The following is a 21,571-nucleotide window of genomic DNA, read 5'->3' as shown; positions in this document are numbered from 1 at the left end:
CCATCGCCAGAGCTATACAGTGTGTCCATTAAGGGAGGAGAGGAGTGATCTGGGGTGGCTGTTAAATGTGAGGACGTGTTAGGCACGGTGTGCCACATGCCGGGCACTGTGTCTAAGTTTGTAAGTGCCTTAACTCTAGGCCTCAAGTGTCCCCAACTCTATACTCATGCAAGTGCTCTCTACTGAGCTACACCCTCAACCCTCGAATCAGAACCTGACTCTGCCTGCACGCTGTGGACGTCCTCGGTTACTAGAAGCTCCGGTCCTCCATTAACTGATGACTCAGAACAGACAACCTTGTTCTTGACACTGACCCTATGGCCAATCTCAGGTTCTAATGTTCAACCTTCAAAATCTAGACCCTAACCACTTCCTGCCTCCTTCCCAACAGTCTAAGCCATTGCTTCTCACCTGGACCACTATCCTCTCTGCCCCTTAGCCAGGCTCCAGCTGACGCAGATCACGTCAATCTTCCCTGGTGACAGCGGTGTGAGAACAGCACTGCCTTCCACTGTGTCTGCGTACACCCTTACCCAGGGTTAAGGTCTGAGGATACCATGGTGTGGAGGAAGTTTGGAAGCTCTAGGCTTGCTGACCATTTCCTGATCCTGTCACTCCAGGATCCTGAACTGGGCTTCTCCCCTCCTAAACAGGAATGATAATCAGTCCTGCCCACCTCATAAAAAAAAAAAATCTTGCTGAGTGCTGAAGCCCTTTACAATAGGAAGCTTCCTGACAATCTTTGAAGCCTTTTTATCCTCATGGATTGCAAGACAGGGCCAGCCAGCCAGCAGCCTAGTGGCCACCCCACTCCTTTGGGAGTATTAAACCCTGGCTTAAGGCTCTGCACCATTCACTGCCTAAGGCCCAGCTGTGCTTCCTCAACCCCAGGTTGCAGTGCAGCTTGGGCTGGGCCTAAGAAACCTCAGAGATCCAGCTCATCACCCTACAATGCCTGCTTGCTGTGTGTGTGTGTGTGCGCGTGTGCGTGTGTGTGTGTACAAGGCAGTAAGGCTAGGGTTGTGGGTCCTGGGAGTGGTGGGCCTGTCCTGTCTACTAGTGTTTCCTGGTATTTGGGGTAAACCTTCATTAATTAGAAGCCTGCAGCCAAACCATAGAAACACTGGGTGGCAGAGTAGGGGCAAAGAAGCCACCAGCAGCTAGAGGCACCGAAGACCAGGGCTTTAGGAAAGGTACCACAGGCCTGGCCATTCCTTCTCAAGTTTGTGCAGTCTGCCTCTTCACCCAACTCCTCAGACCCTTCCATGCCTGATGCTGCTAGCCAGGGGAACTGTCTGGCACAAGGCTCCCTGCCCCCTTCAGCTAGGAGAACGTCCCGCTCCAGGGCTTCAGCACAAGGCTTTCTCAGCGCCAGACTTCCCAGACGACAGGGTGGGGTCACCCAGGGCTTGGCATGTGCATGGGAAGTTCAGGGACTTGAGCTCCACCTCCCTCTTCTGCTTGAGGGTGACTGTCCCTAGCCTCCTAGGGAAGGAGGCAGGTTGGGCTGACTGTCCCCACCAGGCACTGAGTACCTCAACAGCACAATCCCCTTATCTCCTTAGGGAAAGAACACAGCAAGTGTCAGAGCACAGTGGGACATAAACACACAGCACGAGTCAGGGACTCAACTGCACTCAGGTATCCCCCACATCAGGCACCCACCTCCCTACTCCTTGCCTTTGCCGAGTGCTGGCACTGTTCTCACCAGCCTGGTCTAGGACTCGGGCCCCAGGGGTGCCTCAGCTATTCCTGCCAGGAGTTATCTAGCCTGTAGCCTACCTGGTGACTAGCTCCCTCCCAACAGAGGTGGTCCTTCCTGCTGCTGGAGTGTTCTTGGTGTTCAAAGACTCCCCACACCCACCCTCAGCAGTCCCATCTGGGAAGTCCCCAACTCTAGTGCCCTAGCCTGGATACCTCTTCAGGGCAACACAGCACAAGGCAGAAATGGGGGACCCCTGAGCTCTCTGCTCAAGAGTTGAGCTTGGGCCTAGCTAGGCTGCCTCTGGCCCCCCACTTCCTGCAGGTTCAGGTAAAAAATAAACACAGTCGGCATTTTCCCTGCAGACCGCAGCGGTCTGTTCACAAGGCTGTGAGCTCGCTGAGAGCCCCTGTCACCGCCAGCAGAGAAACTCCCTCGCCTCTGACGGTTGACTCTAAAAACCCCCAAGTGATTAAGCCCCACAACACTTTCCCAGCGAAGAAAGTTGCCGTTTCCTCTGGCCCCAAGCTCGATGGGGGTGGAAGAACAGGTCCTCTCCAGAAAGCCCTGTGGCAGAGTCTGAGCCAAAAGAAGCATCCCTGAACATCCAGGACCCATGAGCTTGAACAAATATCAGGATGTGTCCCCGAGCTCCTAGCATGTGCCAGGTCAAAGAATGTCTGAGGCTGGGAAGAGCACCCGCTACTGATCCAGTGCAGGCCACGGAGCAGGCACAGCTCCGAGCACCAGACACCTCCTTGAACAGACCTACCATTTGCAGGCACGGTGACTATCACCATTGGCAGGTAAGGAAAACAAAGCACAAGGTCACACCTAGACTCAGCTGCCAGCTGCTGCAGCGCAAAGACCTGTGATTAGTATGGCTAGAACAGGAGGCTGGAGTGCAAAGAAGCTTATATCACTCTTTTCCTTCGGCTGGACTAGCTTACACTTTGCTGAGTCCAGGCTCCCCTGACTCTAAAAATAATTGTCAAAAACATATCTGAAGGAGAAAGCCGGCACACGCCCCTGAGGCCCTAGCCATATCTCCCTGTCCTACCTAGACGCCCAGCTCTGTCTCAATGACTGTTCCCGCTCTCACGAGACTCCATACTTCCTCTGCTCCTTGCCATGCTGGCTCCTTCACAGACCGAGGTCACCTCTAACCTGGCTCTGCCAGCTTGGCAAGCAACTGCCTGGGCATCCTAGAGAGCTCGTCTCTGTAAGCTTTGCACTCAGGCTATTCCCTGAGGACCTGCCTGGAACAAAGACCTGGTGAGTTCTTGGTGCCCCAAATTTCTGCACATCCCACCCACACTTGTCAGTGTAACTAGGACTCCAAGTCCCTCAGGGCAAGACGCTGCCTCCAGCTCATCCTGCAGAGCTGGAAAGTGGCCCCCAGGTACCACCTGTGGAAGGGGAGGCAGACTCACTGCCTTAGGCGCTGTGCTTCAGGGCAGACGCTAGCACAACGGTGGGCTACTGCCATGGCGCTCACTGTGTTTGCCAACAGCACAGCAGCGGAACTGAGGAGTATAAGCATAGGAGGCACCCATCTCAGGCAGGCACTCAAGTGGGGCTCTATGAGCAGAGGGTGTCATGCACAGCACACAGCCTGCTGGGCCCCTTCAAGGATTCGTAGAGTCACCAAGGATGCCAGATAGTCACACCCCTCTGAGCTTTCCTTTCCTCACTCTGCACCAGCCACACAAGACTGGAGTGCTCTTGCCGCTACCTCATATAAGAGAGGCTGCCTCTGGGAGGCCTTTCCCACCCTCCTTATGTGGCTGCTTCCCTGCCGTGTCCTCACCTGCCTTCTCTCCTCCCTGTGTTCTGGGATTATGCCTTTAGTTTTTGGCATTGGGCTGAAGCTGGTATCCAGGCTGGTTCTCTAGAAGCGGTACAGCTAGGCCCGCATTCAAAGAGGAGACTTGCAGCACTGGGGAAGCCTGGGGCTGGATGTAGGATTACAGCAGCGCACAGGAACTGGGGCCACTTGAGGGTCAGGGTATAGTCTGTCTGGCATCTGAGCCCCCTTGCTTTCCTCCTATCTCTGCACGCCTCTGTCCATCTGAAGAACTCTGGGAATGAGAATGACCAGAAAGTCAAAATTAGACCTGCCACTGGCTCCTAGGTGTTTCTGCTCTAATTAGAAAAGGTACACCCAGGGCTGGAGGGGTGGTTCAATGGTTAAGAGCACTGGCTGCTCTTCCAGAGGACCCAGGTTCAATTCCCAGCACCCACATGATAGCTCACAACTATCTGCAACTCCAGTTTTCTAGGGAATCTAACACCCTCACACAGACAATGCACCTAAAGTACAAATAAATTATAAAAAGAAAGAAAGAAAGAAGGAAAGAAAGAAAAAAAGGGGTACACCCGAGCCTCTGTCTTGGGGAACACTGTGCAGGCTGGCTTCCCTAAACAATCCAGTGGTGGCCACTGAAAAAGTCCCCTCCAATTCTCACTTCTTGTCTTCACATTGTCAGACACAGGTGACCAGTTCCTCATGTGGAGCACAACAGGATACCATCCAGCCCCAAGGGCATGTGTGCTTGGCAGTCTGATTGGGGTGCTCCCTAGTGCCAGAGCCCATGAGGATGAACTTCCCAGGATGAAGGTTCCACAGACCCTCTTCTGCAGACACACTACAGACTGGCTTCTGAAAGGAACCGATTAGGAGAGCCCTTGCTCCTTCGGCCCCAACTCCCCAGGACAGAGTGCTCTCCAGGGGACAACCACCTATAAGCTCTCACAAATGCCCTATGCCAGATGCCTACCACGGAACCAGGGCCATGGCCTTAGGGCCAGCAGAGCTGCAAGGGCCTGGGGATGGCTGGGCCACACCCTAGACCAGAAAGGGTTTTAGATCCACCTACCAGCAACAAGGCTGTTACCATGGTCACAGAGTCATGCCAAGCGCATGTGGCTAGTCCACTAGCCTCCCGGCCCTGACATCAGATAACAGGACTCGCCTCACAGGAGGTGAGGACCAGAGTCCCTGCACGCAGCCTTGGCAAACCACAGTTTTCTCCACCCAGCCCAGCCCAGAGGCACCACCAGAGTGAGTGGCCTTGCCCACGGCCTCTCTCGTGGTTTCTATTCATTCGTTTGCTTGTGTTTTCCTTCCTCCTCTTTGAGGTAAACGCCCCTCAGGACAGGATGTTTTTAGGGGAAAATAGAAGCTTCCGGGAGCTGCTGCAGCTGAGCTGCTAGCTAACACTACGAACACCCTGTCTGTAGATTCTGCAAGCAGCCTAGGGCTGGGCATGCTCCAAGTGCAGGCTCTCCTAAGTGTCCAACGTCAAGCCTACTGTGGATGTGGCCTCAACCCTGGCTGGGCTTAGCAAAAGGAGAGGGAGGCACTGAAGCATTTTAGAAGCTTTGTGCCTCTGGGGGCACAGATGAAGACTTTGTAGAGATGGGAGGCCAAGAACAGCAAAGCAAGGGCAGACTTAGAGCTGGTGGTCCCTGCCAGTCCAGTAATGGCCACCTCAGCGCCCAGCAGGCTACTGAGTTCCATCTTATGCCAGACTCCTACCAGTTTCCCAGGCACTGTGCTGTGCACGAAGACGTCTACAGATGAGGCCAGTGCAGCACAGCACAGGCCAGGGAGCCACTCAAGTGTCACAGCAAGCAGTGACCAGTCCTCTACCACCCGGCCAGACCTCGTGGGCAGCACTTACGTTGGCAGTTCCCTGCCAGGGAAATCTGGGTGGGCTGGTTGGTTGAGAAAAGGTCTCAACTCTAGCTCAGGCTGGCCTGGGAGATCCCAGAGAAGCTCTAAAAGGTGACGCTGAGGAAGAGAAGAAACTTAGAGACCTCATCCTCAGGCAGCTTGCACTTTTGCCCCGATTCGATCCATGAAGGGCAGCACAGGGCTCTCCAAGACACCTAGACTGCCTCAAGAAGACAGTTCTGCTTGGAGGCCATATCAGGACGCTCATTCAGGTCTGACCCTCCAAGCTACTTTGGGTTAAAGTCCAGGAACTCGATATAGACTCAGTCCAGCCATTCATCCACAAGGACACAGACAAGGCACAGAAAGAAGATGCTACAGTCTCCCTGCTTTAAAGTGCTCCCTATAACCTCTACAGCCAGTGTAAACCCTGAGAAGAAGCCCCTGAGGAGGCCGAGTTAGGGAGCTCATATAAAATCACAGTGTTGGGGCTGGGGAGATGGCTCAGAGGTTAAGAGCACTGGCTGCTCTTCCAGAGGTCCTGAGTTCAATTCCCAGCAACTACATGGAGCCTCACAACCATCTGTAACGAGATCTGGTGCCCTCTTCCTGACTGTAAGCATCCAAGCAGACAGAATAGTGTATACATAATAAATAAATCTTTAAAAAAATAAAAAAATAAAATCACAGTGTTCCTGCACAGGGCACAGAACATCAAACTCCCATGGGTGAGGTAAAAGCACCCAGTCGCCTGTACCATGCATGCTGCTGACAGAGCAACAAGGCATTGTGAAGGTGCAGGGTTCAAATCCTTCCTCCAACACCTGCACTCTTGGGGTCCACATTTCCCAGTCTATAAAATGCCCATGAGAGGGTGGAATGTGCAGAGGCCTAGTGTGTTCTTATTTGTGTTTGCTAATATTCTTTTTGTATTAAGATCAAAAGGAAGAAAAAAAGACAAAAGCAAGTCCTGTCCCTAGACAAAGGCTTTTCAGGAAAGCCAGCTTCATGCCAAGTTGGGACTGCAGGCCCTCCATGTCCTTTGGACCACTGCCTCGTCACCAGCAGACCAGGCTTCTGAGCTCCTCTCTGGCCTGCAGTGACCACAAGGGACAGTCCAAAAATGCTGTCCTCAGAATGCCCCCATAAGGCTGGCAGGAGGCTCTGACTCCCAAGCTCGTCCCTAGGTGTCATACCTAGGCCTTGGGGTGCTGTCAACTGCACAGCCCAGCTATTCCTAGACATCCCTGAAAGGGTTACCTTGGCCTGGGAAGCCTAGCAGCAGGCTTTGAGCTAAGTGAGGACCAAGCTGGCAAGGAAAACTCCACAGTGGACCATTTCTTCTGCCACACACCAAACCTGGCTCAACTTTATGGATCATTTACAGACTGTTCTCGTGGGACAGTTTCTTTGAAGAGGAAAAGTCCTGGAATCTTGTCTCCCAACCAAGAAATGCAGCCCTCTTCACCCTGCGAGGACTGACCTTGCCAGGTGTCCAAGGGGAGGACCAGCCTGACCCAGGCCCAGAGCTAGGAGGGGCAGGGAGAGCCCAAGTCTCTTCTTGGGGCCAGAGGAAAGCCACACAGCTCCATGGCCTGTACCCTTCCCGTCTCTCATATTCTAGAAGAAATGAAGACAAGCAGCAAAGAGCATGCACAGCAGGGTAAGACCACATCCAAATCTGACCAAGTGGCCGGGTGGTGGTGGCGCACGCCTTTAATCCCAGCACTCGGGAGGCAGAGGCAGGTGGATCTCTGTGAGTTCGAGACCAGCCTGGTCTATAGAGCTAGTTCCAGGACAGTCTCCAAAGCCACAGAGAAACCCTGTCTTGAAAAAAACAAAAAAAAAAAAAAAAAAAAGCAAATCTGACCAAGTCTTCTATGAGCCCCAGCTCCCCCGAGGAACTGTGTGTCTGTTCATGTATATGTGCCCGTGTTCATGTAGGAACATGTGCATAAATGTGCACGTGTATATGGCAGTCAGAGGCCAAAGATTTCCTCGTTTTCTATTTTCTGAGACAGGGTCTCTCGTGAAGGCCCGAGCTCACCAGTTAGGCTGGCTGGCTAGAAAGCTCCAGGGTCAGCGTCAGCCTGTACCCTGGCACTGGGGTCGCAAATGTACACTACCACCAGCTTTTCATGGGTGCCGGGAGCTGAAACTCGGGTCTTTCTGCTTATATAACAGCCACGCTACCAAAAGAGCCTCCCTCCTCACCCCCCCCACTCCCAACCCCGAAGGTCTGTCTGCTCCTAGGATTATAGGCGTCTACCACTACACCCAGTTTATTCAGTGCTGGGAACTGAACCTAAGGAGGGCTTCCCGTGGGCCAGGCAAGTACTTGGCACTACACTGTTTCAGTTCTAGCACAAAAGAAGCTATCCTGCCATACATGAGATGTTTAACTGTTCTTTGTGCCCCTAGTGAGTGCCAACCCGAGAGGGACGCTGAGAATCTAGGAGTGAAAGGGGCAGATGCAGCCTGGACCCTCTAACCTTTCCAGCCGCTCCTGATCGAAGCTGCCATCCCTGCAGGTCTCACTTCACAGAGCAACCAACCTCTTGCCTTGGATCTCCCTTTATTTGTTCCCTATACCCCCAGCCCACAGGGCTGCCCACCACAGCAAGGCAGTTCCTGGGGCCGCACACTGCTTCAAAGCCCACCATCACACTCTGGGGTGGCTGCCACAACCGGCACACCCCAAGTGTCCAGCCATGCCTGGCAAAGACCTCACTGCTCCCCACAGGCTGCCTCTAAGCATCAGGCCCACCCACCCTCTGCCTGCCTGGCCACCAGGCGGCCACAGAGCCATCTGATCTGAGTGAAACTTCAAACTTAATGACTTTCATGCTGGTTATTTAAAACGCAATGTAATTTTCTTAAACACCCTATTATTTCCTTTGATAGCTACAAAGCTCCCCCAATCCCATAAGCATGTTTATTTTTAGAGAAAAGAGTGGTTTGCAGTTGGTCAGAGACCATAGGGAGAGGAACCCACAGAAAGCAGGGCAAGGAGTCAGTGCTAGCAGCTGGGAGGCCCTCCTGCTTCTGGCTTTCCACGCCACCCATCATCAGACAGGCCCACCCTCCCCTTCCCAGCACCTCAGCCAGTGACCCTTCTAGCCCATACTTGACAGCGGCCAGGTCAATGTTAGGCTGGCCTTGGTGCCCTTGATGGTTCCACTTGCTGCTCACGAGCCTCCCACAGGATTCCAGGCAAGGACAGGCCTAGGGAAGGGTCCGTAACACACCCTCCAGCAGCTTTTCTCCTGTTCCAGACAGTCTGCCCCTGGTAAGGCCTCGGGCCTGAAGCCTTGGCCAGCAGAGTAAGAGATGCGTCTAGATACAGCAGCCTCAGGCACTGGCTGCCCACATTGGGTGGGTGGGTGGGTTATGTGCAGCCCTGCCATTCGGGGCTCCTGGGTAAGGGAGGTGGCATGGAGGAGGGTTTGTGTGCAGAGGTCAGCTGAGCCCCACCAGTGCGGGGCGTCCTCAGGGAGCAGCTATTTTTAGGTCTGAAGCTTTCATGTGGCTGAATGATGGGAGTTTACAAAGCATCAGTAATGCGTTTCAGATGGCGGCCCAGCAGGCCAGGAGGCCGGGCCCCTGACACCAGAGACAAGTCAGAGTTACTCAGCGGCTCCATCCTGGGTTCCCATCACCTGTCCTACCCAAGGCCCACCTCATCAGGCCTTTCTAGTTTCTCTCTCTGAACCTCAAGAATCCTGCTGGGGCCAGGATTCCCACCCATTGAGGACACTGAGACCCAGAGAAGCCAACAGGCCACCACCACCAACCCCCTGCCCCAAGGAAAACCAGCTTGAGGGAGTGCTTTCCCATCACTGACCCAGGCCTGCTCAGACTTAATGGGGTAGCACTGACCATGCACATCCTGAGCCCACACCCATTGTTCCCCTGGGGCCCAGACCTGCCCACCCAGGCCTGGAGTCTCTGCTATACACACGTCATCTGGAAGCAGACAGTGTGGGGCCCAGACAGCTCTCCTGGCCTTGAAGAGGGAGGTGGCTGTTTTAATGGGGGGTGAGGGGTTGTGGAGGAAGCGTATTTATTTGACAGCGTCTGCTTCCTCTGATCTCCAGGGAGTTCTGGATGTGGAGTCGGGGCCTCGAGGGAAGGCTGTGTCACCCGGTTGGCTCTGGCTCTAAGGCAGAATCTGGGTGCAGTCCAGGGAGGCAGTCTCCATGGGTGGGACAGGCCACAAAGGCAGCCTCCTGGCAGCTCAGACCCAAACTCACACCCTTCCCAACTCTGCTGAGGCAAGAGAGAGGCATCCTCCATCCTGAGGGGCTGCTCCAGAAGCCCTGTGTACCAAGCGGACCTGCGGCAGTAGCTAGTTACAGAACCTCTGGCGAGAGCACACCCTACTGAGCGCTGGTGATACCAGCCTGTAATCTCAGTTACCCAGGGGGCTGAAACCAGAGGAACTCAAGAGCTGCAAGTGCTCCGGAGTGGGTACAAGGCCAGCTTAGGAAGCGTAGTGAGACCTTATCTCAAGAAGTACAAGCGGTGGGCTGGAGAGATGACTCAGAGGTTAAGAGCATTGCCTGCTCTTCCAGAGGTCCGGAGCTCAATTCCCAGCACACAGATGGTGGCTCACAACCATCTGTAATGAGATCTGGTACCCTCTTCTGGTGTACAGGCATACATGCAGGCAGAACACTGTATACATAATAAATAATAAACCTTAAAAGAAACAAATTTAAAAACAAAAAGTACAAGCGGTTATGGTAGCTCACAACTATTGACTCCAGGGTGGCAGAGGAAGGAGGATTACAAATTCCATGCCAGCCTGGGCTACATAGCCAGTTCCAAGTTAACCAGGGGGACACCGAATGGGTGAGAGAGAAGAGGGGTACCTGGGGATATAGCTCAGTGGTAGAGGGGTTTTGTTGAAATCCTCAATACCACCAAAAACAAACAAGAGAACCCCAATAAAACAGGTGACGAGCCCACCAAGGCTAAGAAAACTTCCCAGTCTGAGGCCAACCACCCAAGCCATGCTTATCTGTTTTTTTGTTTTGTTTTGTTTTTTGAGACTGAGTCTACAGCCTAGGCTGGCCTTGAACTCAGGGATGAACCCCAGGGCTTTGTGGGTGATAGGTGGGCACTCTATTAACCAAGCTCCAGCCACATCTTTTCAGTCTGTGTTTTTGTTTTTAGGTGGTTTGTTGTTGTGGGTTTTTGGTTGTTTTTTGAGACAGGGTCTTTCTATTTAGTCCCAGCTGCCCTGGAACTTGCTATGTAGACTAGGGTGGCCTCGAACTAACAGAGAGAGATCCACCTGCCTCTACTTCCCGAGTGCTGAGACTAAAGGTGGGCACCACTAGAGTCAGTGTGTGAGGGGAAGCTACAAACTGCCTGAAAGAGGCAGCAGAAAATGTTCTGATTCTAGGGACCTCCTTTTTAAAAAAATTTAATTCATTTTATGTATCAACTATATTTCCCCTCCCCTCCTCTCTCTTTCCCCCACCCTCACCCTACTCCCCATCCACTCCTCAGAAAGGATAAGGCCTCTCATGGGGAGTCAGCAAAGCCTGGCACTTTTAGTTGAGGCAGGACCAAGACACTTCCCCTGCATCAAGGCTGAGCAAGGCATCCCACCATATGGAACAGGCTCCAAAAAGCCAGCTCATGCCCCAGGAAAAGATTCTGGTCCCACTGCCAGGGGTCCAGGGACCTCCTTAAATCCCTGGTGTCTTGCTAGATGAATCCTTGGTTAGAGGCTCTCCTCCACCTTGACTGGATCGCTAATGGGCTGCAGGACAGAGCGCCCACCTTGGAGGCTCTCTGGCCTTACACCAGCCAACACCCTTGGGTCTCCCTAGCCCAGAGCTCACCCCTCCCACGGTCTGCTCACATTCCTCCAATCACCCTGCCACTCCCAGTGTCCACCCTGCCCCAGCTGCCAGCTCTGCCTGCCACGGTCCTCCGCCTCCATATCCAACCCAAACCATCTGTGGTGGGTACCGCCCTGCCCTGCCTAAGCTGCCAGCCCACTGCATGTGCCCACCGGCCCTCCCTGGTCTGGAACCAGTGAGGCCTGGGTCCCAAGGTCACATGCAGGACCCTTACCGGCAGCCTTCCCCAGCCTGGCCTCACACTCCTCAAGGACCCTGGGATTGGGTCTGTCCAGGTGACAGGAAATGAACCCATCTAGGCCTCTCTCTGCTCTGCTCCACCCAGCGTGCCCTCCCACTCTCTGCTGCAGAGGCTTCTCTCAGGAAGCCTCACCAGCTGCCCCCACAGCCTTTCACTCCTGTGCCTTCTATCCAGCAGAGCAGAACCTCAGCTGAGCCGGGACTCTCGGGCAGCAGCTCTTTGTCTCGCCAAGGATTGAGCTCTGTGGGCAGTGGTAACCTCCCATCCATGTGGCTCAGAACCTCAGAACTAGAGTGTGGACCCAAGTTCTAGCAGGGACTGCTACTAGGGGATGCTGGCTGCCTGGGGAACCCCAGCCCAGCCTGAGGTATAGGAGGCAACAGCTGCCATGGCTCAGTCCCAGGCCTCCAGTGTAGCTCCCACTCAACTGTGGACTTCCCAGGCTGGGGAGTGGCATATCCACCGGGAAGAGAGGCTGCATGAGCGTGCTCCTGAGAACCTGAGCACGGTACAGCTGGGGGTGGTGATGCTCCTGCGACCCGACAGAACACCTGCTTCCTCCAACGGAGCTTTGTTTGTACACAGTGGCAGGAAACACCAGTCACAAGGTGTGAGGGGGTGTGACTCCATGGCTCTGGGACCACAGCAGTCTGAGGAGGTTCAGAGGGACTGTGGCTTACCTGCCCCTGCTCTTGGCCCACCATGACCTGATCTAACCTCAGTTATAGGACTTCAAACTGGCACCCCTAGCATTCAACCTCGCTGCTTTCGGGACTGTGGGTTCTATCGAGTGCACCCTCCACCCCACCCGCCTGTGACTGCACCCCAACAGCTCAGAGCAACCACAGAACCAGGCAGAGCTGGGGCAGAACACTGGATCCTACTGGTCCCAGCAACCACCCTATCAGGGCTTGGTAATGGCCTCAGCCTGAGGATATAGTCCATCTGCCCCGGTGAGCCAGCTCACCCTACCCTCCCAGGGGACTCCAGAAGCAGCCCTGCAGCTGTAGCAGGGCAGGGATCTGTACGGCATGGCATGTTTCCTGACCCTGACAACAGCAACAAGGTGTGAGCCACCCTCAGAGATTCCCAGCTTGGGACAGAGAGAGGCAGCAAACAGTCCAAACGCTACACCAATCCTTCACAGCCCCCCAGGCTTCAAAGAAATGCAGTTCCTGGGAACTTCAAGTCCCACTGCCCACCCACTGAGTGCAAAGCAATGAAGACAAAATGTCACTTCAGTCCAGGGGTGCTCAGGCTTTGTGCCAGCTGGGGAGCAGTCACAAACCTACAGTGAGTGACCTGGGCTCCACTACTTTCTGGTCCCAGAATTGGTCTGGATATTGTGCTTTAAGAACATCATCCAAACAGATGCTGAGGTAAAGAACTGGAAGCCATATGGGAACTGCCTGGGGCTACACTTCCACAGAGCCCTCCAAACCGGGAGCCTCTGTGTGCAGGGCCAGGAGAAGGCCTGCGAATGGCTCAGCAGCCAAAGACGGGAAATCTCGGCTCCCTTTTCCTCACATTCTGACTGAGGGCTTTGTATGAACTAAACCTTTGTGGTGGTGGTGTGCGGGGGGGGGGGGGGGGGGACTTTCAGGAATGGCGCATCCCATCCAATAACCCGTAAGGCTGGGCAGGTGCCACATAGGAGCCTGAGTCCTATACCTTCAGGGTTCAGACCTCTCTAGTCTGAAGAGGAAGCATGGTCCTTTAGATGGGAAGCTATTTGAAGGCCCGTGAACCACTCCTGGGCCCAGGAGAGCCACTGTCAACCACAGTCAATGCCTGCCCCCAAATGCCCTGGCACCTGTCTGGCGAAGTTGTAAATCTTCGCTCTGCTTCTAGAAGGGTGCTTGCTAGTCCACTTTCAGATGGGAAAACAGGTGACATCAACAGACGGATACAGCAAGTGCCCTGGAAAGCAGTGCCTACTGCTTTGGTCTGAGGAGCTGCCAGGTAGCCAAGGCCCTGAACCCGACTAGTCAGAGGCTCCTGGAGGAGACGGCTGAAGTAAGCCCTGAAAGAGGCACGAGAAGGCAGTACCCGCGCGAAGAACTAGAGAAGAGACAGCGAGCTGGGGGCACAAGTGCGAAAGTTGGAGGTAAGGGGGTCTCTAGGCATGGGCCCCACAAGGACATGGGGCTGGCTACTGGGGGGAGGATGGGGTGATGGGGAGCCTCGGCACTCAGGCTGTAGTGGTGTAGACTTTCCTCCGCAAGCAGTGGAAGCCCTAGGAGGTTCAAGGAGACAAGAGATGGGAGCTGACCCAGGTTCCTAAGGAACCCTTTCACTGCTATGTGGTTACTGGTTAAGATATGGGTCAGGGATGGATGGGGAGGCAAGGGGACCCTGGAGGAGGCATCTGCTGCCATTGGGAAGAAGTAACAGGGTGGATACTGGGTGGGTGGCCTGACAAAGTAAAGAATAGGGAGGTCTGAGATGTATCTGGAGACGCATCCCTGGTCCACACAGCTGTCTGGAGGGAGGCCCCAGTGCACGCTGGGCCCTTCCCTGTCGTCTTCTGTTGAATAAGCAGTGGCTTACAAGGCTGCTCACTGGAACCCTCACAGCCATAGCCGGGCCTTCTGAAATAGCTGGGCATTCCCGGGGACAATCCTGTTTATGGTCATGTGGCATCCTGGCGCCACCGCCCACCTAACTCCCCCTAACAAGCTTCACTGTGACCTAGACTGGTACCCAGTCACCACTAAGGCTTGCAGCAAACCCCTCTGTGGAGAAGGCTGATGGCACTTCTCCTCACCCAGCTGTGACAGGGAGGACACAAGCTGGCAGTACCTCCTCCCTCCTTGGCTCCCAGGAGTCCTGCTTAACCTCTCACTCCTGCTCCGCCAAGGGTTCACCGTAGCCTGGACCTCAACCCGGGAACACAGCGGAGCCCAGGGACCCAAGGAGGAGTCCTGTGTCTCCCAAACAGGACCAGCGGTTAGACCCTCCAGAGGAACACATACATAAGTAACCAGAGAGCTGCAGGGAGACAAGGGACAGGGAACTGTGGCCTCTGCCATGGACAAAACCCTCAGCCTTAAAAAACAAGATGTAACTCACATACTGTAAAACTTACCACTTTAAAGCAACCAGTTCTGTGGCTTTAGTAGCTATGGAGGCCTGTGCAGCCGTCATCATGATCTCACTCTGTCGTCTTTATCTCCCCCAAAGAAACCCCACAGCCACTAGCAGTCACCCCCCACCCCATCCTCAACTGCCTGCAACCCCTGGCAACCACTAAGCTCTCCTGCCTAACTGTTCTGGATTTTGCCATTCCAGGTCATAGGCTCCAACAAGAGCCCATGGGAAAGGCCAAAGATTCATGTTGCCTCTGCCCTGTTTGGATGGCACCATCATACAAAGCCATTTGCCTGAGTTTCCCTAAGGCACAACACCTTACTCAGCCCAGCACCTACCCCCAGAGCCCAGTCTAGCGCATCGGCTTGCTCCCTGCTCTCCTTACCCCCCAACTCTGTTCTGAGTATCAAATCAGAGGACACAAGATAAAAACCAAGCCAAAGCCTGTTGCCAAGCCTGACACAGCTTCGGTTTGATCCCTGGGACCCACATGAAAGGAGAAAACAACTCTCCCAAGTTCTCTGACTCCGACACACATGCACCAGCATGCGTGAGTACACACACACACACATACATGCATGTAGAAACAGACAAAAACCCCATAATCCCCGGCTATTGGTCTAGACTGCTAACTGCCTGCAAGCCGACAGGAGATGCCTACCAGCACCGGTTGAGGAGTCAACCTAGAGAAGGTGTAAAAGAAGCCAAAACACCAAAAAAGCTATTTGGGCAGGGGGTGAGAGTCTGCGTTCCACAGCAGCTGGCTCACTGCTCTGAGCCAGGCTCAAGCTGGCCTATTTAGAAGCCTCCGATGTGGTAGCCACGAGGACAGAGAAGGTCCCTGGAGCAGGCTTTCCCCGATACCCAGGGAGGCCTACTCATTGGTCTTGGGCATCTCAATATAACCACTGATCTCCTGCATGCCCTCAGGAAAGGCTGGGCAGAGAGAGAGAAGGCCCTTGTGCAAGGCCAGTCGGCAGGCTTGAGCAGCTTATGGGCTGTCTTCCTACAAAGGAGTGTGGGAAAAGATAAGCTTTAGCAAAAGACTCCCTGCCCCGCAGGCCCTTGCAAGGCACTCCTTACCTGCTAAGAGAATGAGGGCGTCTTTCCCAGCACCACACAAGTGAGCCTTGAAGTCAGGTGACAAACGTGCTCTCAAACCATGGGATGACCAACTCTGCTTTGTAAAACCAAACTCTACTTGAAACACCCACACAGTTCTTCACGGGTTGCAAGCTACTTTTACTTTTTCCTAACTTTTATTTGCTGTGTTCTATCGGGTTTGCTTTAGAGACTCTCGCAGGGCCAGGGAGACGGCTTAGCACCTAAAAACACTTGTGTAGGCCTGATGATCTGAGTCCCGGCCTTAGAACCCGTGTCAAAGTGTAGAGAACAGACTTCACGGAGTTAGCCTGAGAGTGCATGTCCTCGGATACATTACACACACACACACACACACACACCCCAAAAGATAGTCTCTCTACACGCATGCACCTCTATTGCCCTAACCCAGCATCCCTCCAACACAAGCCCCTGCTTCTGTCTTTCTAGTCCTGCTCAGCAGCTGATGCCATGGCCAAGAAAGTACCAGAGCCTGTCCTCCCCTTCCCATGTTACCAGGAGGCAGTGGTGAAGACAGTGGCTGAGAAGGAAGGCAGGGGTGGGGGGCGGACGGACAGGGACACACAGCTGTCCATTTGCTGCAGATTGAGAAGGACCCCAAAGCAAAATCCATACATCCCTAAGTCAGGCAGTGCTACTGGTCCTGACAGTGGGAACCCACGGGTCTGCTCGTGGGCTTCTCTGCATCCACCCTCCACCCTTAGGCTCAACAGTCCCCTCCGCCTATTGCTGGCAGCTTGAGGCATCTCCTGTCTCTGGCTCAATCTATGAGTGAACCCCCAAATCACACTGTCCTTTCCCTGTGTTGCTGGGCAGTCCCAAACATCGACCCTGCCAGGCAAGTCCTGGGGGCGCTGCCTTTTGTCTAGTCATGGTTACCACACAGTGAGCCTAGTCCCAGCCCAAATGCTTGCCAGTGATTTCAAACTGGTAGGTTATATCAACTGGCCCCCAGATCGATGGCTTTACACCCATTAGGGGATTTTACAAGGTTATCTTTGTTAAACATTGCTTGCACAAGGAACTAGTCACTAGAGCAAGTGGCAGAGTCGGTAGCCAGCCACCTCTTCACATACAAGAGAAGCACCTCATATACCCCAAGTCACCCCAGAGCAGAAAGGCAGGCCACACACCCGACCCACACAGCTTACAGGTAAAGAATGGGAATCCATGTCCAGATTTCCCACTAAGTGGCCCAGACTCCCCCACCCCACCCTCCTAGCAGGGAATCTTAGCCAAAGCGTGTTCCTGGAGACTAGCCTCCATCTGTCTTCTCACTGCCCACTAGCTTCAGTAAGAAGCTGCTCTCAGAACCACCGTTCTCAGTTTCCTGTCTTCTGCATGGATCCTGCCACTTGCCAGCAGAGCCTCTAGCCTAGAGCCCCAACCTGCACTGGGCTACGGCTACACCCAACAGACCTCCATGTTTCCCGTACCCCTAATCCCCAACTCAGGACAGTCTAGAATCCTACTAGGAACTTCTTCTCCCTAGTGGTGTTTTGCTGCTACCCAGCTCAGAAGCAGCCCCTCACGCTCCTACCTGCAGCAAAGGGCCAGCGGTCTGGCACATGATGAGCACAAACACATCACAAAGCCTGACATTAATGCATGCAGCTGACCCCCAACCAACACCCCTGATTTGTAGCACATCTATCAAACCCTTCCTGGTGTGTGTGAGGCCAGGCCAGCCTGCTCCAAACACATTCTGCGTGGCAAGGGTCCCCAGCAAGGGCTTTTATGTATTGCCAGTGAGGACATGGTGGAAAGTTGAAGGTAGCTCCTGAGGCACTAGTAGGAACCGGAAAAGATGAGGTCTTCTACCCATGCTTCTTACCAGAGCTCCCTTGCTTCTCTGGAGATAGCAAAACCACAAAGCTCCTGTTCAGAGCATGCACATCACGCTAGGGAAGCAAACCGGCTCAGCTCAAAACAGTTTTCAGAAAGACCCCGACCCCTGGCCCAGCAAGGTCCAACAAAGGCACCTGCATGGGCAAGCTGGAAGTGCAAAAGCCAACAGTAGGTGAGAAGCGCGGAGCCCAGGAACTCCAGAGTTCTCCTTTTGGGTCAGACTCCATGGAGTGTGAACTGGAAAAGGGCATCTAGGAATTCTCAGTCTGGGCAGAAGTCCCTTTTTTTATCCAAGCTTCATCTGCATAGGCAAGAAAGTAGCCAGTCCATTACCAGGCCTGACTGCTGGGGTCACTTACCAGCGGGGGTTGAGACTGGGGGTGCTGCCCTGCTCCGGAGGCCGGTGGGTAGTGCATGAGCAGATTGAAGGCAGAGTAGACAGTCTCTTTGTACATGCCGCTGGCACACTCCGGGGCCTTCAGGCCTGGAAAAACCACAGCTGGGTCAGACACCAGCCCAGCCAGCTGCTCCTAAGGACTGAAAGCTGTCTGATCAAGAGAAAAACAAAAAAACTGCCAAGGGATCCCCTTCAAGTTCGTGACTTGATAGGGAACGGGGACCAACGAACGGGTGAAAATATCCGCAACGCCAAGTTTGGGAGAAAGACCCAGAGTCCAGGCCTCCACTTAGAGGCCGGGACTTGACTCTTCACCCCACCCTCCCGTCTGGGAACCTTAGCCAAGGCTGGCTCCTCAAGGCGAAGGATTAGTCAGTCACCTGGGCTGGAGGGGAGGCGGGGATGGCGGGGGTCTGTTTACTCCTATAAAGGTCAGGGCACCGGAAGTGACTCTAGCTCAGCGGCGCCCGGGAAACCCGCCCCCCACTCCCCCCCACCCAGGGTTCTAGCGCCTTCCCGAGCCGCGCAGAGCTCACCGTCCTCTAGGGACTCTGCAAGTTTGTCCGGGAAAAGTCTCTGCGAAGTGTGCTCTAGTCCCAGGGCCTGCAGAGCGAAGCAGAGGGGTCGTGAGGGGCGGAGGAGACACGAGGGGGTCCGGGGATGGGACCCACGAGGGCCGCGGGCGCGGGGGGGGCGGGTCCGCTCGATCCTAACCCAGGACGAGGCCCTTCGGGGAGGAGCGGGCCGGGCTCACCTCGGGGGCTCCCTCGGCCTCTCCGTGCACCCGGACGCCGGGATCCGGGACCCCGGCGCCTGCGGCCGCGCCCTCGGACTCATTCACCAGTGAGGACTTGAGCTCGGCCAGGTCCCGCTCGGGGCCCGCGGCGCTGTCGCGGCTCTTGTCGTCCTGTTCCTCGCCTTCGTCTTGGAAGGCCAACAGCTCATCGGGCGCGCCGAGGTCGTCGCCAGCACCCGCACCGCCCCCGCCCGAGTCCAGCTGCGGCATGGTGCGTTGCGCCTGCCGGGGCGCCGGGTGCGGGACACGGGGCGCGGGGCGCGGAGGCGGCGAGCCCAGGGTGCGGAGCTCCGAGCCCGGAGCGCGGCGGGCGGAGCGCGCGCTGACTCCGCCTGAGCGGCCAGTGGGCGCGGGGCACAGCGGCTTCAGGAGCTGGCGGGTCGGAACATCAAAGGCGCCGCGGGCAGAGAGCCGGGGGCGGGACGGGCGCCGGGGCGGGGCCGAAGTGGGAGGGGCTAACGCGCCAGGCCCCGCCTCTCCCTGGAGAGACTGGGACAGGCCTACTGGGCATAGTCTTAAAGGGCTCGCTCTCCTCGAGCTATTCCCAGCCTGAAGTCCGTCGCGAAACCGTAGGACTTCGCTTCCTTACCTACTAGACAGCCACAACTTGCGCCCAAGTTTCTCCTCCCGCTGCGAAGAATGCGGCTCCTTAGACCCGTGGGATGTGTAGGTGGCTTGGAACCATGGTGTGAACGGCATGCTGTGCCTGATCTGGAGGCTTCCTAGGTGTCTGGGCTGGTGCAGGATGGACCCAGACACACACACACCCTCTGCCCTAGGGCTTCTCCGGTCTGCTGAGAATGGACCCAAATGCACACACACACACACACACATACACGCACACACACACTTGCCTCTTTTACCATCCCTGAGCCGACCGAGGATTTTATTCCAGACCTTCCGCCAACATTGGCATAAGCATTCGCACCTCACGTTTATTGAGCGCCGGTTACATGTGCAAGTCAAACACCGAAAATCTATGACATGGCGGCTCCGAGACTCAGAGGACGAGGAAGGGACCGTAACCACTCACGCCGGCTCTCCAGCCACTCACCAACCCGCTAAGACTTTCCCAACTAAGTTCGACGCCTAGAACCTGCTGCCTAGGAACTGAGACTTCCGGTGGCCACGTGGGCCACGCGATTCGGTCCTGGGCTCTTTGGGCAGCAGCTCAATCCGGGAAGTGGCATCCCAGAACCCATTGACCCTGAGGCTAATTAGGGCCGCGTCTTCAGAAGCATCTCCTTGGCACCCAGGGCCGTGTCCACGCGAACCTCCAGGACACGGGTGGCCTTGAGCGGCCACTGCTTCTGCAAGACACTAGGCCCTTTGAAAAGCGAAGCAGTAAACTGGAGGCGCACACACCTCCGCCCCAAGCACGTTTCGGTGTTGGAGTCAGTGTGGACCCTTCTACCTCTGGCGAGAGCAGTTGGAACAGAGGGCAATTTGTGGAGGAGGACACTAACCGCCTCTCCGGCTCCGGGCCCCACAGGACCCCTGGCAGCGGCGCAAAGGCGGCCGGAAGACAGCCGCACCGCCCCTCCCGGTCCAGGCCCAGCCTGCCTGGCCAAGGATCAAAGAGACAGAGCCTTGCTTCTCAGCGCTCAGATCCTATCAGCGCCCTGCCAGCGGGACTTCTGGGTCCTCCAGATCCCGGCCGGGATGCCCATTTTACCCCCTCCCCAGAGCTGGGGAGCTTGGCCATTAGTGCTCAGCTTGGCAATCGAGATGCGGTGCAGACCCCGCCCTTGGCGCCTCTCGAGCCTTCTTCCCGCAGGTGCCAGCTTGCTGCTGACTTAGACCCCATCCTCTCTAGATTGGGGGCAGGGCAGGGGCTCCAACGGAAAGCTACAGGAGAGGAAAGGTCCCAGGGCGAGGCTTCTTCGACCTCAGCTCCGAGGGCTGGTTTTGGGGTGTGCACCTCTATAAGAAAGTTGCACAGAAATTGAGATCATCTTAAGCCACGGCACTGTGGGTTCTCCTGTGTTTATGGGAGACTCCAGTTCTGGCCAAAGTTGCTTCCATGCTACTTGGCAGACCCTGCCGTCCCAACTGACACAGGCCATTAAGGGTCGAATTTCTCTCTATCCACTAAGAAAAGTCAGGGAAGAGGAGGTGTGATTCCCACGCCCCTCTCAGAGTAATTTTTTTTCCAGTTTGGTGTTGCCCTTTTATCAAAGAGCAAGGCCGTTCTCTTTATTGGCTCAGGAGCCTATTCTCAGCCGGCAGTGAAAGGGAATTTTTTTATATACCCTTATTTGGCAAAAGAAAATATACTTTTCTTGATTTGTTCACTCTCTCACCCTCAAGTGTCTTTGGATGACTTTATGGAGCTGTGAAAGCCCCCGGGCCTGGGAACCATTGCCTTGGGGGATCCTGGCTCCCAGCTCCACCCCATCGGGATGAACAGTGAGGGGGTGGCCGAGAAGGGATACTAGGAGTGTGAGGAGGGGGAGGGCAGGGGCAGAAGGGTTGAGTCTCCGCCTCCGCATCCACACTGAGCTCAGTCGAAAGGCTTGCTGAAGAGCCGCTGCTGTGCCCTCACACAAGATGGTGGGCAGGGGTGCAGGCGCAGTGGGATCAAGAGACCTGGAGCAGTTAGCATGGTTTCGGGGTGGGTGAGGTGAGGGCGGCGAAATTTATCTGGGTGTGGAAAGCTAAATAAATAAATAAATAGGCAGGTATCTCCCAGCAGGAGCCCCTTGCCCAGACAGCACTGATTCCCTGATCATCACCTGACAGATGACTTCATATCCTAGGTGATTGCACTAGCATCTGCAGGAGCTTCACACAGATCACCTCATTTAATCATCACCGGAC

At 55.2% G+C, this 21,571-nt stretch overlaps 1 protein-coding gene across 9 annotated transcripts in view; it reads right to left on the bottom strand.

Annotated features, from left to right (window-relative positions):
* Positions 1 to 19,244, bottom strand: part of Tcf7 (transcription factor 7) — a 30,086-nt gene extending 10,842 nt beyond the window's left edge. For 2 of the 9 annotated variants that reach the window (XM_075992689.1, XM_075992694.1), the window contains exons 1-3: positions 18,710 to 19,242; positions 18,492 to 18,558; positions 17,918 to 18,042 (exon numbers count right to left, since the gene is read on the bottom strand). In XM_075992689.1, the coding sequence (XP_075848804.1) occupies positions 17,918 to 18,042; positions 18,492 to 18,558; positions 18,710 to 18,961 (444 nt within the window). In that variant the 5' untranslated portion in view covers positions 18,962 to 19,242. Of the gene's footprint in view, positions 1 to 17,917; positions 18,043 to 18,491; positions 18,559 to 18,709 lie in introns of all 9 variants that reach the window. The other 7 variants (XM_075992692.1, XM_075992690.1, XM_075992695.1 and 4 more) reach the window with 6 other exon arrangements.
* Between the last annotated feature and the right edge of the window lie 2,327 nt (positions 19,245 to 21,571).

The sequence above is a fragment of the Microtus pennsylvanicus genome, chromosome 11 (genome assembly GCF_037038515.1).
Source record: "Microtus pennsylvanicus isolate mMicPen1 chromosome 11, mMicPen1.hap1, whole genome shotgun sequence".
Taxonomy (NCBI): domain Eukaryota; kingdom Metazoa; phylum Chordata; class Mammalia; order Rodentia; family Cricetidae; genus Microtus; species Microtus pennsylvanicus.
Note: the sequence above shows the minus strand (reverse complement) of the source record. Positions and strands in the feature narration are given on the sequence as shown.